Source organism: Alligator mississippiensis, chromosome 2, assembly GCF_030867095.1.
Source record: "Alligator mississippiensis isolate rAllMis1 chromosome 2, rAllMis1, whole genome shotgun sequence".
In the NCBI taxonomy this organism is placed as follows: domain Eukaryota; kingdom Metazoa; phylum Chordata; order Crocodylia; family Alligatoridae; genus Alligator; species Alligator mississippiensis.
The window spans coordinates 59040082-59054049 of record NC_081825.1 but is presented as its reverse complement, the minus strand read 5'-3'; the positions used below and the strand labels follow the sequence as shown (position 1 = coordinate 59054049).

The window sequence follows — 13968 nt, the reverse complement described above, 5'->3', positions numbered from 1 at the left end:
GACTTCTGACTGTAAGTCACTTCCGTGGGCGGTGCTTCTGAGGCAGGTGGCCCGCGCATGCGCAGCGCACCTGCTACACCCCCTCCCCCAGGTGAGCTCCGGCGCTGCTGGAACGCTTGGAACAGTTCCTTACGTCACGCCTCCACGCAGCCAATCAGAGTCGGCAGAGTGTTCACAGCGTCATATTCCCGCGCCACCCAGCCGGCCTTGCAGCACGTGTGTAGTGTTATTGCTGTCAGCGTCCGGTTGGGGGGTTGCCTCGGTGCGTGAGGCTGCGCGCTCTGCGCTCGGCCTGTCATGGCTGGCGGCGGCAGTGGATCGACGGCGGCAGTGCTGTCCTTCTGCCGGCAGGCCTGGGAGCCGGTGCTGGCCAAGGCGCGGCGGGCCGTGGTGTTCCTGGACGCGGCGTGCGCCGAGAGCCTGCACTGGGGCGGCGGCGGGGCGGCGCGGCTGCTGGCGGCCGGCGCGCTAAGGGTGAAGGAACTGTCCAGCTTCGAGGCGGGCGGGCCGGGGCAGCCCAAGGCGCTGTTCGTGGTGAGCGGGCTCCTGCGCGGCCGCACGGCCGACACCATCCACGATGTGCTGAGCCTCAGCAGCTTCCAGTACTGCGTGGTGTTCACCGCCGCTAGCCCCGCCGCCCACCTGCTGGCCCAGCGTGGTGGCGCCGAGCACGACACGGGCGGTGCGGCTGCTGCCTTCGAACTGTTTGAGGAGAAGATGTGCCAGTGGATGGGCAACCTGGGCTACACGGCTGAGGTGCTGCACGTGCCTCTGCTCCTGGCGCCTGTCTCTGCGCACCTCTTTGTGATGCCTGCCTTTTCCTCTCTCTTCCCCCTGATGCCTGAGGACCTGCCTTGCCTCAATTCCTCCAGGCCCGAGAAGAGAAAACTCAGCAACTTGAGTGACCTCGACTTTGCCTTGCTTCCCACTGAGCTGCAGCTTCAGATCCGGATGCTGGTGTCGGGCCTCAATGCCTTGTTTGAGTTCCTGGACGTGAGAGAGGAGAGCTTTGCCATTGGTACACTGAGCAAGGTCATTGCAGGGGATTTGGCAAATTATGCCCTGGCCAAGAACCGGAGGAAAACAGCCCAAGGCAGAGCTTCTGTCATCTTCATAGACAGAACACTGGATCTCACTGGTAAGAAGAACAATGCCTGGGATGACAGGCATAGCAGTTGAGACCCAGGGTCCTTTGTAGATGGTATTCACATTATGATGGTGGTCCATATATTTCAGAGTTAGCATACAGAGTAGCATGCATACACATGTGGCCTTTGTGGCCCAGTGCTGGTCATTAAAATACATAACGCAGCTGTAAATAGAGAGCTGACAGTGGAGTCGAGAGTTCTGGGTGTATGTACTGTTTCACTTGGAGGAAATCTTTGTCCTGTTTCAGGTTCCACATCTTAACTTTGGAGGGGATTCACTTTGTGGTCTGGAAAGTATTTGGAATCTCTGGATGCAAAGTGCTTATAAAAGCACAAAAATTTGGTTGAGGAATGTGATCGTTCCTGACTTGAGGATTATAGGCAAGTAGGGATGTGAGAGACGTCATGAGGCCATCTAGTCTAGTCCTCTGCTCAAGACAGGATTGGCTCTAATTAAACCATCCCAGCCAAATACGTGTCTGTTCAACCTGCTTCTGAATTTTTTTTCTTGACATTATTTTAGAAAATACAACAGTAATATAAAAACACTATTTTTTATAAATAGTTAATATAGCAGTAATATACTATAATGCATCTAAAACTTCCCCTATGAGTTAGAGAATGAATAACGTTACTTACAGCACAACTAGATATTAGTGATGGAGGTGGTAAAAGGACCCATGTATAAATGCCATGTTACTGAAGGCTTGATAGAATTGCGAGAACATTCTTAGCAGATATTGAAAAATTATATTGAATGCAGACACAGAAGATCAGAAGAACTTGCCAGCAAGGTGCATACAAATGTCAGCAAGATGACTTATGAAAAGACCAGGACCCTATATTTTGTGGTGGAGAAGAGCCCTGGAAAAGGATAAGATCCTACTTTGCCACTCCATAAATAACTCCTCTCTATTCTAAGGCTTTTCCCAAAGAGCAGAGATGGCAGCTGTCATGTTGAATATGATTACCAATCCATCAAGTTCAGTACCACTGCACCACCTTGGTAGGCTGGGGGACATCAAACCAGTCTGCTTCTGAACAGTCCATTGTCACCAGCTCTACACACTCATGCTCTGTATCATTCACCATCCCACCCTCATGTTCCTCCCACAAGCCAAATGGCAGGATACTTTTGCTGAAGGCTAGAATCCCTGGTGGACCAGTGTGTATTCCACCTTAATGTCATGAGCCTCCAGGGATCTAAGTCAGTGGCTCCTGCACGGAGCCATTGGCATAGGTATGTATCTGGTATGCTTCACAGGCTCTTCTGCAACACCTGCCTCTTCTGTAGTCAGAGGGATATCCTGGCACATGCCTGCCTCAGGTGAACAAGGCTGCAGCCCCTCTGCTGCTTCCCCAAGAGCTTATTATTAAGATTCTGCCCACACTTTTCCCTGTGTTTCTTATTTTTTGTACATAACCCCACAAAGCCTCAGGACCTTCTGATCAACCTCCTTCTGGTCCTGGCCAAGCTATCCATCTATCCTGCCAGGAAGGAGGTATGGTCTGGAGGGGACCCAGGTGACTCTGGGACTTGTTTTTCTTTCATTCATCCATGCATGTCTCCAGGCAGAGTTTCACTGGGTGGTGTCCATAAGCTCCTTATATATGTTCCAGGCACAGTGGGTGCTAATAGGTTTTCTCTGCTCAATATCCCTCTTAGAACATTTGACACTCACTCCTCTCCCTGATTTTTGTCCTTTGTCCTAGGCATTTAGTGGTTACATAGTTAGTGGCCTTCCTCTAACAACTGAGGGAGGCTTGTAGTTTCCTGGTGGACCTACGCCCACTGTGCCAGTATAGCAACTGGGCCTGGCTCCTGCCGTTGCTGTTATTAGATGTTTTGGAAGTGGGCACATATGACCCACTTCCTTATTAGAGAATGTTATGATAATCTTCCTTTTAAGAGTTGTTTATTTCCACTTTCAGTAAAATACTGGTTGACTTGTATCCTGAAACAAGATAATGCTTTTCCTTACATAAGTAGTGATATTTAAAAAAAAAAAAAAAAAAAAAGCCATGAGCGATTAGGAGCTAAACTCCTGTTTGACTTATTTGGCCTTTGTCTCCTCTTTTGTTTTGGTTTTTTTTACCTGTGGCATTTTGTAGGTTTGTCTTTGCTTTTTCCCACTATAATACTTTGTACTTGTGGTATGTAAGAGAGGTTGGAAAAGACATTTTTGGGCTTCCATTGGACAAATGATTGCCTGCAGATGTAGAGGACAGTATTAGAAGGGTCCTCCCAAGTTACTGCTTCTGTGTTCTTTGACTTTCAATGGAGCCTGGGTTCCTAAACCACTCGGACCAATTTTAAAAATTCCACCCTGGTACTCTAGGTAGTATAACTATTACTCTACTTTAATTATATAAGTATTTAATTACTCTGCAGTCCTACTAAGAGATTTATTTCACTGTCTTGTAGCAGTGAGTCTCATAAGTGATTTATGAGAATTGTGTGAGTATTTTTAAAAAAAGAACAAAGTAATTCCTGTGTGAGTTTCACATTTACCTTTAACTTAACTGCTTGGCCTGTCACTGTTTTGTGTTATGTAGAGCAGGGACATCAAATACACAGCCCATGATACTGCTGTAGGTCTCAGATTACAGCATGCAGTGTGTACCCCATCAGCCCTATATGTTAGATCAGGCTGGCTCTGATGAGTTTGACATCCCTGATGTAGAGCAAGGGTGTCAACTTCAAATGAGTTGGTGGGCTGGTATTGCCTTTGGGACTTATCGCTGTGGCTGCCACAAGTGTAGTGTCGGAAAGGCCAGCATGCGGGGGTATCAGTGCTGCTGCCACTTTTTCCTCTGTCATGACTTTGCAAGCTGAGTGGCAAATAAAAACCTGGATATTTTGTGGCGGTAGGGAAAGGAGTAGCACTAGGTCCTTGGCTTCTGGCTGCAGTGGCAGAATGCCTCTGGGAACAACAGTGAGATCCAGGCCAGATCCCACAGGCCAGATCCAGAGTTGCATTGTCTGGCCAGAGAGAGAGCCCACAGGCTGGATGACCTACCTAATGTAGGGTAGTTTTTTCCAAACTGCAGTTTGTGTATCACTGTGGCAAGCAGCCCATGGTTTGCTTTTCTTCCTATGCTTCATCTGAAAGTTTAAGGGTATGTGATGGTCCATGACATTTTGAAGGTTGACAGGGGTCTGTTTTCCCCCAAAATTTGGGAATCACTGATTTAGAATAAATAGCAGCAAACATTCTATGTAACATTCTCTGTTATAAATCTCTGTAGTTTCCTATTTTTATTTATAACTAAACTAAGACAAGCTAATTTTTTTTCAACTCTGTCCTTTTTTTTTTACCCTTCTCTAAGCATGTTATTCCCATTTATGTTAAGATGAAGATACACCACTGATTTTTTTTTTTTTTTATAGGACATTCATTTGTGTATGGTGGCGGCGGGGGGGATATTCTTTATCTTTTAATATGTCCTTTTATCACTGTTATCCATTTCATGGCTGTCCACTAGTTGCTGAGTGGTAGGTGTGAAATTGACGTGAGTTAAGGTATTTTCCTTTCATCTGCAGCATGTTGTTTGGGAAGTCAACACCTACAAGATCTGTTTTTCTGCATTGGGTCACATTGTTATGTTTACTATATGTAGGATTGGTAACACTGTTTATTAACAGTGCCAGACGCTCCCTGTTATAAACCCTATTTTAGTTGCTTATAACTATTGGTAAATTTGAAGTGTGGCAGTTGATATTATTCTCTATAGTTGGTGTTTCCCTCAGGCTGGAAAACTTCATAAAAAATTAGGGGGAAATGCACATTAGGGAAATTATGGTGATTTCTCATTGATTTATTTTTAAGGAATGCCTTAGTGCCTCCATGCTTCAGAGTATGAGCCATAGAGGTTTAAGGCCAGAAGGTCATTTAGTCCAGTGGTTTCAAACTTTTTAGTTTAATAGATTACTGTCAACCACCACCTTTTTTGCTGGCCACTATTTGCCCATATCAAACCCTTTATTAAAAACACTCAAACTTCTCCAGGCAACTTAAATGGATCAGTGCTTTTCCTTGTCACAGCCAGCCAACCTCATTGTACAAAAATAGTTCCTGGTGTTCGCTATGGCTTCCGACATAGCACATCCAATCAATACCATTGCTTCTAGTGGATTCATTCCTAGCTTTAAAAATAGTTTTTACTATAGTATGTCTTAGTAATGATTACTGAAACAGGAAGTCTCTCTGCTAAATTCACACCTGACAAATGTCAGAATATTAGCACTTTTAACACAGCTAGTGTAATCAATTTCATAGCAGAGAACACTTATTTTGATGCTGGTTATTTCTTTATGCTGGTTTTCAACCATTTGTTTTATTAGAGCTTATCTGGTATGATTAGAAAATGAACTTCAGACATTTTTGCTTCTGAATCTTTCTTCTCCTTGCAATAGAAATCATTACCTCTTTGTTGTTGGTAAGATCAAGTCTTTCCTGGTTGTGTGAGAATTCCCTGTCTCTGCGATAAGCAACTTAGAGAACCTTTTGCAGTCCTTGTATATTGAATTTATTGATGAAGGGCAGGCTTATCAACCCATTCTCCTGTAACACTTTTTAGCTTGTAGTTTAAGTAAAACACTTGTGTGTCGCTTCTAAGTAGTGCTGAAAATTGCCTCATTTTAAATTTTGGTTTAGTAATATTTGTAACAAGCAGCATGCTGAGGTTGTGGCTCATCTTCATACCTATCCACAAAAATCCCATTTCCAAATACTTCCTAGAGTACTTTTGTACAACCTTCTCTTCTTTCTGATGAACAGGTTAATTTAAAATACAAAGCTGCAAATATGTTAGTTTTTATCACTTGTCTTAATGGCCCCATTCTTAACCAAGAATCTGTTGTTTTTTGTCTGGAGTCCCCTGTGTTTCAGTGGTAGCATCTGGTGTTGAGGGAGCTGGCAGGGGTCATCGTGGAGCCCTTGGCCTGGCTGTATGAGCATTCGTGCTCATCTGGCCAGGTGCCGGGGGATTGGAAATTAGCTAATGTGGTCCCCATTTTTAAGAAGGGGAGGAAGGAAGTAACTATAGGCCCGTAAGCCTCACCTCAGTGCTCAGGAAGATCTTGGAGAAAATCATCAAGGAGAACATCTGTGGGGGGCCAGCAGGGGAGATCATGCTCAGGGGCAACCAGCATGGGTTCATCAAAGGCAGGTCCTGCCAGACCAACCTGATTGCCTTTTATGACCAGGTAACTAAATCCTTGGATGATGGTGTTGCTGTGGACGTAGTCTTTCTAGACTTTAAGAAGGCCTTTGACACTGTCTCTCACCCCATTCTCATTAATAAATTAAGCGATTGTGGCATTGATGCCTGCACAGTTGGATGGGTAAAAAACTGGCTAATGGGGCGCACCCAGAGAGTAGTGGTGGATGGGTCGTACTCAACCTGGCGAGATGTGAGCAGTGGGGTCGCCCAAGGCTCAGTCCTCGGGCCTGCGCTGTTTAACATCTTCATCAGTGACTTGGACGAGGGGATTGAAAGCATATTGTCCAAGTTTGCTGATGACACTAAGATGTGGGGCGAGGTGGACACACTTGAAGGCAGAGAGAGACTGCAGCTAGATTTAGACAGACTACAAAAGTGGGCAGATGAGACTAGGATGGGGTTCAACATAGATAAATGCAGGGTGCTGCACCTTGGGAGAAGGAATCCACAGCAAACATACAGGCTGGGAGTTCCCTTCTTGAAAGCAGAGGCAGAAAGGGATCTTGGAGTCATTATTGACTCCAAGATGAACATGAGCTGCCAATGCCAGACCGTAGCCAGCAAGGCCAGCCGTACCTTGTCATGCATCCAAAGATGCATCTCAAGCTGGTCCAGAGAGGTGATACTCCCCCTCTATGCGACATTGGTCAGGCCGCAATTGGAGTACTGCATCCAGTACTGGGCACCGCACTTTAAAAAGGATATGGCCAGCCTGGAGAGTGTTCAGAGTAGGGCCACCTGTTTGGTGAGAGAGCAGCAGGACAGGCCGTATGAGGAGACCGAGGGACCTGAACCTGTTCAGCCTCGGCAAGAGGAGGCTGAGGGGGGACCTGGTGGCTGCCTACAAACTCATCAGGGGAGATCATCAGCAAATAAGAAGAGCCCTTTTCTCCCCAGTACCACCTGGGATGACAAGGAACAATGGTCATAAGCTGATGGAGAATAGGTTTAGGTTAGAGATCAGGAGGCAATATTTTACAGTAAGGGTGGCCAGAATCTGGAACCAACTTCCTAGGGAAGTGGTCCTCGCCCCTAATTTGGGTAAATTCAAAAAGAGGTTAGATGATCACCTGTCTGGGGTCTTGTGAACCCAGCATTCATTCCTGCCTGTGGCAGGCGGTCAGGCTAGATGATCTGTTCAGGTCCCTCCTGACCCTAGCTACTATGAAACTACACAGGAGACCTGGGTTCGATTCCCAGACACTTATATAACTACAGCCATGGAGCCACCAAACACTGGACTCAGTCTAGTCTTTGGATTCTGTCTCAGTGGCCTAAAGGGAGGATGGAAGGTCTGGGCAGCCTTCGCTCCTCTGACAATTCCTGCCCAGGCATATGCATCGAAGGTCTGGGTGGCCGTCGTGCATACACCATGTTCTAGGTGGATCGATGGTTGCTATTTTCTTGTCCTGGGAGTGTCCACTGTCTGTATGAGACTTGTATTTTGTCACTGTTGCCAGAACTACAGTTTGCTTGGCTATGTGGTGGTACACAGGTATCACTGAATGAGTGTCATGCTGGGGTGTAGGCAGCCAGGTCTGGGAGTCGTCTGAGTTGGGAGAAGTCAGGAGGTCCAAAGCTAGGATATCTATCTGGGAAACCAAGTAGGTGGTCCAGAGGGTCAGGCTGAATGGGGTAAAGTGGGGCTAGCCAGATCAGGTATCCATGAGGTCAGGCCAGAGCCAGGCCTGGTATTCAGAGGATCAGGCAAAACATGAGGTTAAGAGGCTAGCTGGGCCAGGTGTTCAGAGAATCCATTAGAGTCATAGCAGAATGATTCAAGAGTGCAGCAGCCTAGGTACAAGGTTGCTCTTTGTTGCCTGGAAATTTCCCCTTCTGGGTTAGGGGTTTATATGGGAAGGGGTAAGAGATTAGCTGACCTTGACTAGCCACTCTGGTGGCAGGGAATGGGCATGCAGCTAGGCTGAGATGGAGCTACCTGTGTTTGCCCCAGGGTTCTCCTGGGGAGGTGGCAGACCAGGGTGAGCTGCTGTCCTGGGCAGGGCAAAGCCCCAGGTTCAGGGTCACAGCCTGACAACAGGTAGCTTTAGGCAGGAGTAACACCTACTAGAAAGCTATTGCAGATTCTTTTGCCTTCAATAGGCTTGTACACAGGTTTGAGTGGTCACTAAACTACACTTGGGGACCTTTTTCAGTTTCAGGTGCTTGCTGGACCAGTCCTACCTTAGCCGGTAGATATATTGATTACTAGAAAGTTGTGGAGAAGTGAGAATCATTTCCTGCATATGCACATGTCTGTAGAAGTTATAAAAAAAACCAAAAACAACCCCTTTCCCCAAAAGCAGTGCTTCTCAACCAGGGTGCTATTACACTCTGGATTGCTGCGACACCCTTTTAAGGATGTGGCTCAATATTAACATGGTTACGTGTGCAAATATCTACGCGTGCTTCACATGACAAACCCAAGGATTTAAAACAGAAATCCATACTAAAATTTGTCTGGTACTTTAAAGTTTTTGCTGCTTGTTGTTTGTTCCTTTATACCATATAGAAGAGTCTGTTACTGTCTTCTAGGTATCAGATCTGGTCCTGTATGCCAAACAGTAAAGGTTCAAGCATTGGGCTGATCCCTGGCTTCCCATATTAGCCTCGACTTGTAACAAAGCTGCTTCTCAGATCATCTGTGGGCACTAAACTTAGGGCCTTTGGATCTAGAAGAATGAGCCAGTGCTATCTGAGCTTGCAGGCAGTAGCAGATTCAGAGCTCTGTATGGGGGTCCATTGTCTTTAGATTAGTTTTAATGCACTTGATTATGAAGCCAGGCCATGGTTTGAAGCTTGGGTACTTTAAAGCATTTAGATATGTATTTAGGAAGTTTAAAATAAGCATTCTGATTTTCATTTTGGAAGTCCTGAGCACTTATGTATCCTTTGATTTTTATCATGCAGGCCAGGTGTCTAAATCTGGCCTCCCAAGTAATACACTTCTGCTGTAATAATGCTCTTGCTTTGAAGTATTCATTTCTCATTGAAGTCAGTGGTGATTAGGTGATATGATGGTAAAAACACTTGCATCTTGAACAGTATATTCTCCATCATTTATCATCACTGGTGGAGCCAAAGGGTTGGTGATTTAGGGGTTGTAAATTTGCTAATATATAGATGGACAGGTAGAGAATACATTGGTCCTAGTTTGGCATAAAGATTTGAGGCTGAAAAAATGTAAAAAAGCCCATTTTTCTCTCGTCTACAACTCATGAACCTTGTCAAGCTCAATGAGTTGCATATGAGTGCCTGAGAGCTGGAAGTTCTGCTTGTCATGTGGCATGTATTAAAGAACAGATGTATGGGTTCACAGACTTAATATAAGGTTGTGCTTACATTCTAACTGGGATCTAGAAATATCTAAAGCCCACTGGCTTTCTACAAGGTTGCATGTCTTGCAGAATCCAGTCACCTAATATTGCTTTTTAATCTAATTACAGATGGCTCTAGTTGGATAAGGTTAACCACAAAAAAATAAAGTAGCCGTATAATTAAGATGGAACAGGCCCTGATCCAAAGTTCATTGAAGTTGATGAAAAGACTCCCATTGACTTCAGTGGTGTTTGGATAATGCTTTAAAATGAAGGACCCATTTGCTGAGGTGATGGACAGGTTTTGCTTCCTGAGGTGCCACCAGCTCCAGCTGCACTTAGTTCCAGCTGATGAGGTAATTTTAGATGACAAATTCAAATAGTTATAGCACCTTTGAACTGGAACATAACCAGTAGTGATAGTTCCTGAAGATTTAGACACCAGAAAGGAGTCTTGTGAGCTCCATATGCTTGAAAAAAGATGCAGTAATCTAATTTCATAAAGCTGCAGTAATCTAAACAAGGATATGTCTTTCATTAGCAAGAAAAAAATTAGAAAGATATTCCCCATCCTTCACACATTTGCCACTTTTTCCACCCTTTTTTGGTCCTATGTGATTTATCACTGGCTAAAAAGTTTCTGTGGGAGTCTCTAGTTGAAGTATAGTTAACAAATTGCTGATGAAGGGACAACTGTAGTCTGACCTGTGCATTACATGTTGGTCATTTCTCCCCCAGTAATTTACTTGTCATTGAAAGGCTAGGCAGAACATTTGTGTATAGTGTTTGGGTTTTTTATGTTTTTGAGTTGGAATTTGACAGAGGAAACTTGTCACAAAAGGAAAATGAAAGTTATTCCAAATGTAGCATGGGGGTATGGGAAAATGGAATAATATACTGCTGCAGAAAGGTGGCACAGTTACAAGGGAAGTCTCAAGTCAGACTAAATACACTTTCCTATAACAACGCCCTACTCTATTTCTCCTGCAGATAATGGATGTCACTTCTGAGAAGATACCTGAATTCTAACATACAGCTGAAGAGCAGATCTAAAAAGCTAGCTAATGTATAGCAAGTTTATGATCAAAGTAAACATCTAATTTGGGAAAATATTATGAGTAAGAATGGTGTCAATACCAATACCCTTCCTGTTTTAGTACTAGTCCACCAGGGAGAGATGGGAGATGAAGGAGGTCTGAGTGCTGTTCTCTGCTGAGTACTACTGGCTCTGAGGTTTTCCTCTTAGTTCCAGCCATTTTTTCATTCCCTCCTTTCATCCACCAGCTCTGTGGTACAGGTAGCCTTTCAGACTATTGTGGCCCTCTTCCATGGATCTCTCAAGGGTATTTTAATAACACTTGCAACAGTAGGATGCTGACATCCCTCCTTCTCCTGTTTTACTTGTGGCAGGTTAGGCTCTTCTGATGTCTTTGGTCAATATGCCTTTTAGTTGTATAGCAGGGTTGATTGCATAGTTTAGGAAAGGACTTGTATGGGTTGGTTTGGATAGGGATGATCCTGCTTTGAGCAGCGGGTTGGTTTGATGACCTCTGGAGATCCCTTCCAACCCTACTCTTCTGTAATTCTATAACATCACTTCTCTCTGCTTGTAAATAGGGAGGGGCGTGTAGCTTCCAGCTCTTGAAGTATCCAGTTGTTTTGTTCATATACAGGCACCATGCCTCCCTGTCTCTGACAAGCCTATGCTGTTTGTTACACAGCCTACTGTTGTATAAACTCCAACATTGTAAGGTCAGCTCTATGCAACTTCTACCTGAGAGGGTATAGACCATAGTTTCTCAGCCTGTGGTATGTGTACCCCTGGGGGTATGTGAGACACAGGCAGGGGGTATGCGGGTACCCCAACACTCTCTCTCTCTCTCTCTCTCTCTCTCTCTCACCTTCTTTTCCTCTCAAAACTATGGCAAAAAATTTGGTGCAACTTAAACAATTAAATTCCCCTGTAATTTGGTGTGCTGCTCTTTGCGTGGCACTGTGTTCAGCCCTCCTAGCTTTGGCCAACATCACCTCTAACCCAGGTACATACTTGAGTTGTGCACCCCTAGTGTAAAAGGTAGCAACCCTACCCACACCAGATCAGACATCTGTCATATCACTGCCTTATATACACAGCCCTTCTTCCAACATATGACACACATTAGTCTGTAAATATAAAATCTCCTAGAAAATTGAGTGTTGGGGTACTTATTAAAATTTTCAGAAGTTAGGGGATACTTGCTACTTAAAATGTTGAGAAACACTAGTATAGACTACCAGCATCATGCCAAAAATTCTATTTCTTTCAAGGGTCTCTGTGTACTGTCTTCCTCCAGTGTCTTCAGTGCTGCTAATGTATTAGTTCCCAAGAATGTTTCATCAAAGAAATTATCAAATAAATTAACCAACAGCTAGATATTTATTCTAAATCTCTTACCAACAACTTTACCCAAAGTAACAAGATTAGCAGATGCCCACAGCCTCAAAATGCTATGGATGAAGTGTTGGTGGCCTTGTCTGTTACTGAGACCTGGTTTGATACTGCCTCTAGCCCTACAGTAATTGTCTTCACATGTTAGCTAATTCAGTTCAGATCAAAGAAGAACCAAGATCCAAAGTAGTAAGTCTCTTTCTCATTTTAGATGTAATAGAAGCAAATTCCTTTGGTATTTTGTCTTATAGCAAGGTCAGTTAAGTCTGGTAATGAACAATTAGTTCACAGAAATAGTTGGGAGTCTTCCAGTGGGAGGGCTAAACTTTGAAATGGTCTTCTCAGCAATAGGCAGGGCAAAGAATCTGAATTGCTTTACATTTATGGAAAGGAAGTTATGATAGTATCAGGAGTTCTTGGTTCTACAATTGGCATGAGTGATACATGGATTCAGGTATTTGCAGTCCCCAAGGTGGGGTATAGAGTTAGTCCTATTGTAGTGTAGTAGATGTCTGGTAATCTGATGCTTCAGGGTATTTGACTGCTGTCTGTCAGAAGGAATTTTTTTTTACCCATCCTTTGAAGCATTGGACATTGAACATAACAAAAGCTGCCTACAGATGTTCATTTCTACTTGTAGGAAATTAGGCTGAGAGTTGGACTGTTCGGGCATTCCTGTAGCCCCCCGTCTGGAGAGGTGTGCAGGCAAGCTTTCCAGTGAGAGGACACTTGAGGGCTATGCTTTGGGTCACCACTGCCCTTGGTGGAGCTCATTATTTGACAGCTTGCTTTCTCTGCTACCTGGACAGCCCTTCCTGGTTTTAAATCCCCTCATGTGCAACCCCAGATGAGCTGCATACAGCGTGATTTAAAGTCGGAGGCATGGGAAAGTGGGGCTGGGGACAGCTTCCCCAACCTTGGATCCCAGCTCCATGACTTCTAAATTGTTGAGTGTGTTGCCCAGCTGGGTGGCACATGTGGCATTTAAAGTCTACAGGGCTCTTTGCCAGGACAGGGATGGCTTCCCTGGCCCTGTTTCCAGTTCCTGTGGCTTTACAATCCCTGCCCTCTGTTGCTCAGCTGGGTGGTGGGGTGTCATTTAAAGCCCAAAGATGAGGAGGTAGGCTTGGGAACATGGTTTCCCAAGTCCTATTCCTTATCCCCTGGAATCTCCTGCAGCTACAAGGCTGCCCATGCTCAGGGAGCCTTGCATCTGTGGCACAGCTGTCCCTTGCTCCCTATATGACTCCAGTTTCACCAGACAATTCTCCTGAAGCTGATTGGTGGGATGAGAAGGGGAGGAATTATCCTAGAACCATCCTGGGGCTCTGGGAGGGCTACAACCCCACATGCACCTCTCACTTCCCTCCTCTGGCTTGAATGGAAGGTGTACACCAGGTGGGCTCTTTTTTCCTGTAGCAAGAAACTTCCCAGAGCTCCGAGAGGGTTTCTGCCTCAGGAGAATGCCTCCCTTCTTGTGAGCTGGCTCCTGTTAGTCTGTCAAGGAGCTAATGCTCTTCTTCCCTCTCTGTCCCTTGTAGGTAGTGAGAGTGGAGGGCTGTGGGATGTAGGGTGTCCTTCTCGCCCAAGAGGAATCTACAAACGTTCAATTTGGGTCAGGTAGAGGAAAATATTCCTCATTAGGTACTCATATAATCATAGAATATTAGGGTTGGAAGGGACCTCAGGAGATCATCTATTGCAAGCGGTTCCCAAACTCTGACAGATTGCACACCACCATCTTAAAATGATACAACCGTAAGTACCACCAGCAATTTTTTATCATATAAAGTAATTATAATAGATCTGTTAACATGTACCACTGACAGGTTGTCTGCATACCATTGGT

General features: G+C 44.9%; 1 protein-coding gene across 1 annotated transcript in view; it reads left to right on the top strand.

The window, feature by feature from the left end:
* Positions 1-118: 118 nt before the first annotated feature.
* Positions 119-13968, top strand: part of SCFD2 (sec1 family domain containing 2) — a 422902-nt gene continuing 409052 nt past the window's right edge. The window contains exon 1 of the mRNA XM_014594977.3: positions 119-1138. Within this exon, the coding sequence (XP_014450463.1) occupies positions 298-1138 (841 nt within the window). The 5' untranslated portion in view covers positions 119-297. The remainder of the gene's footprint in view (positions 1139-13968) is intronic.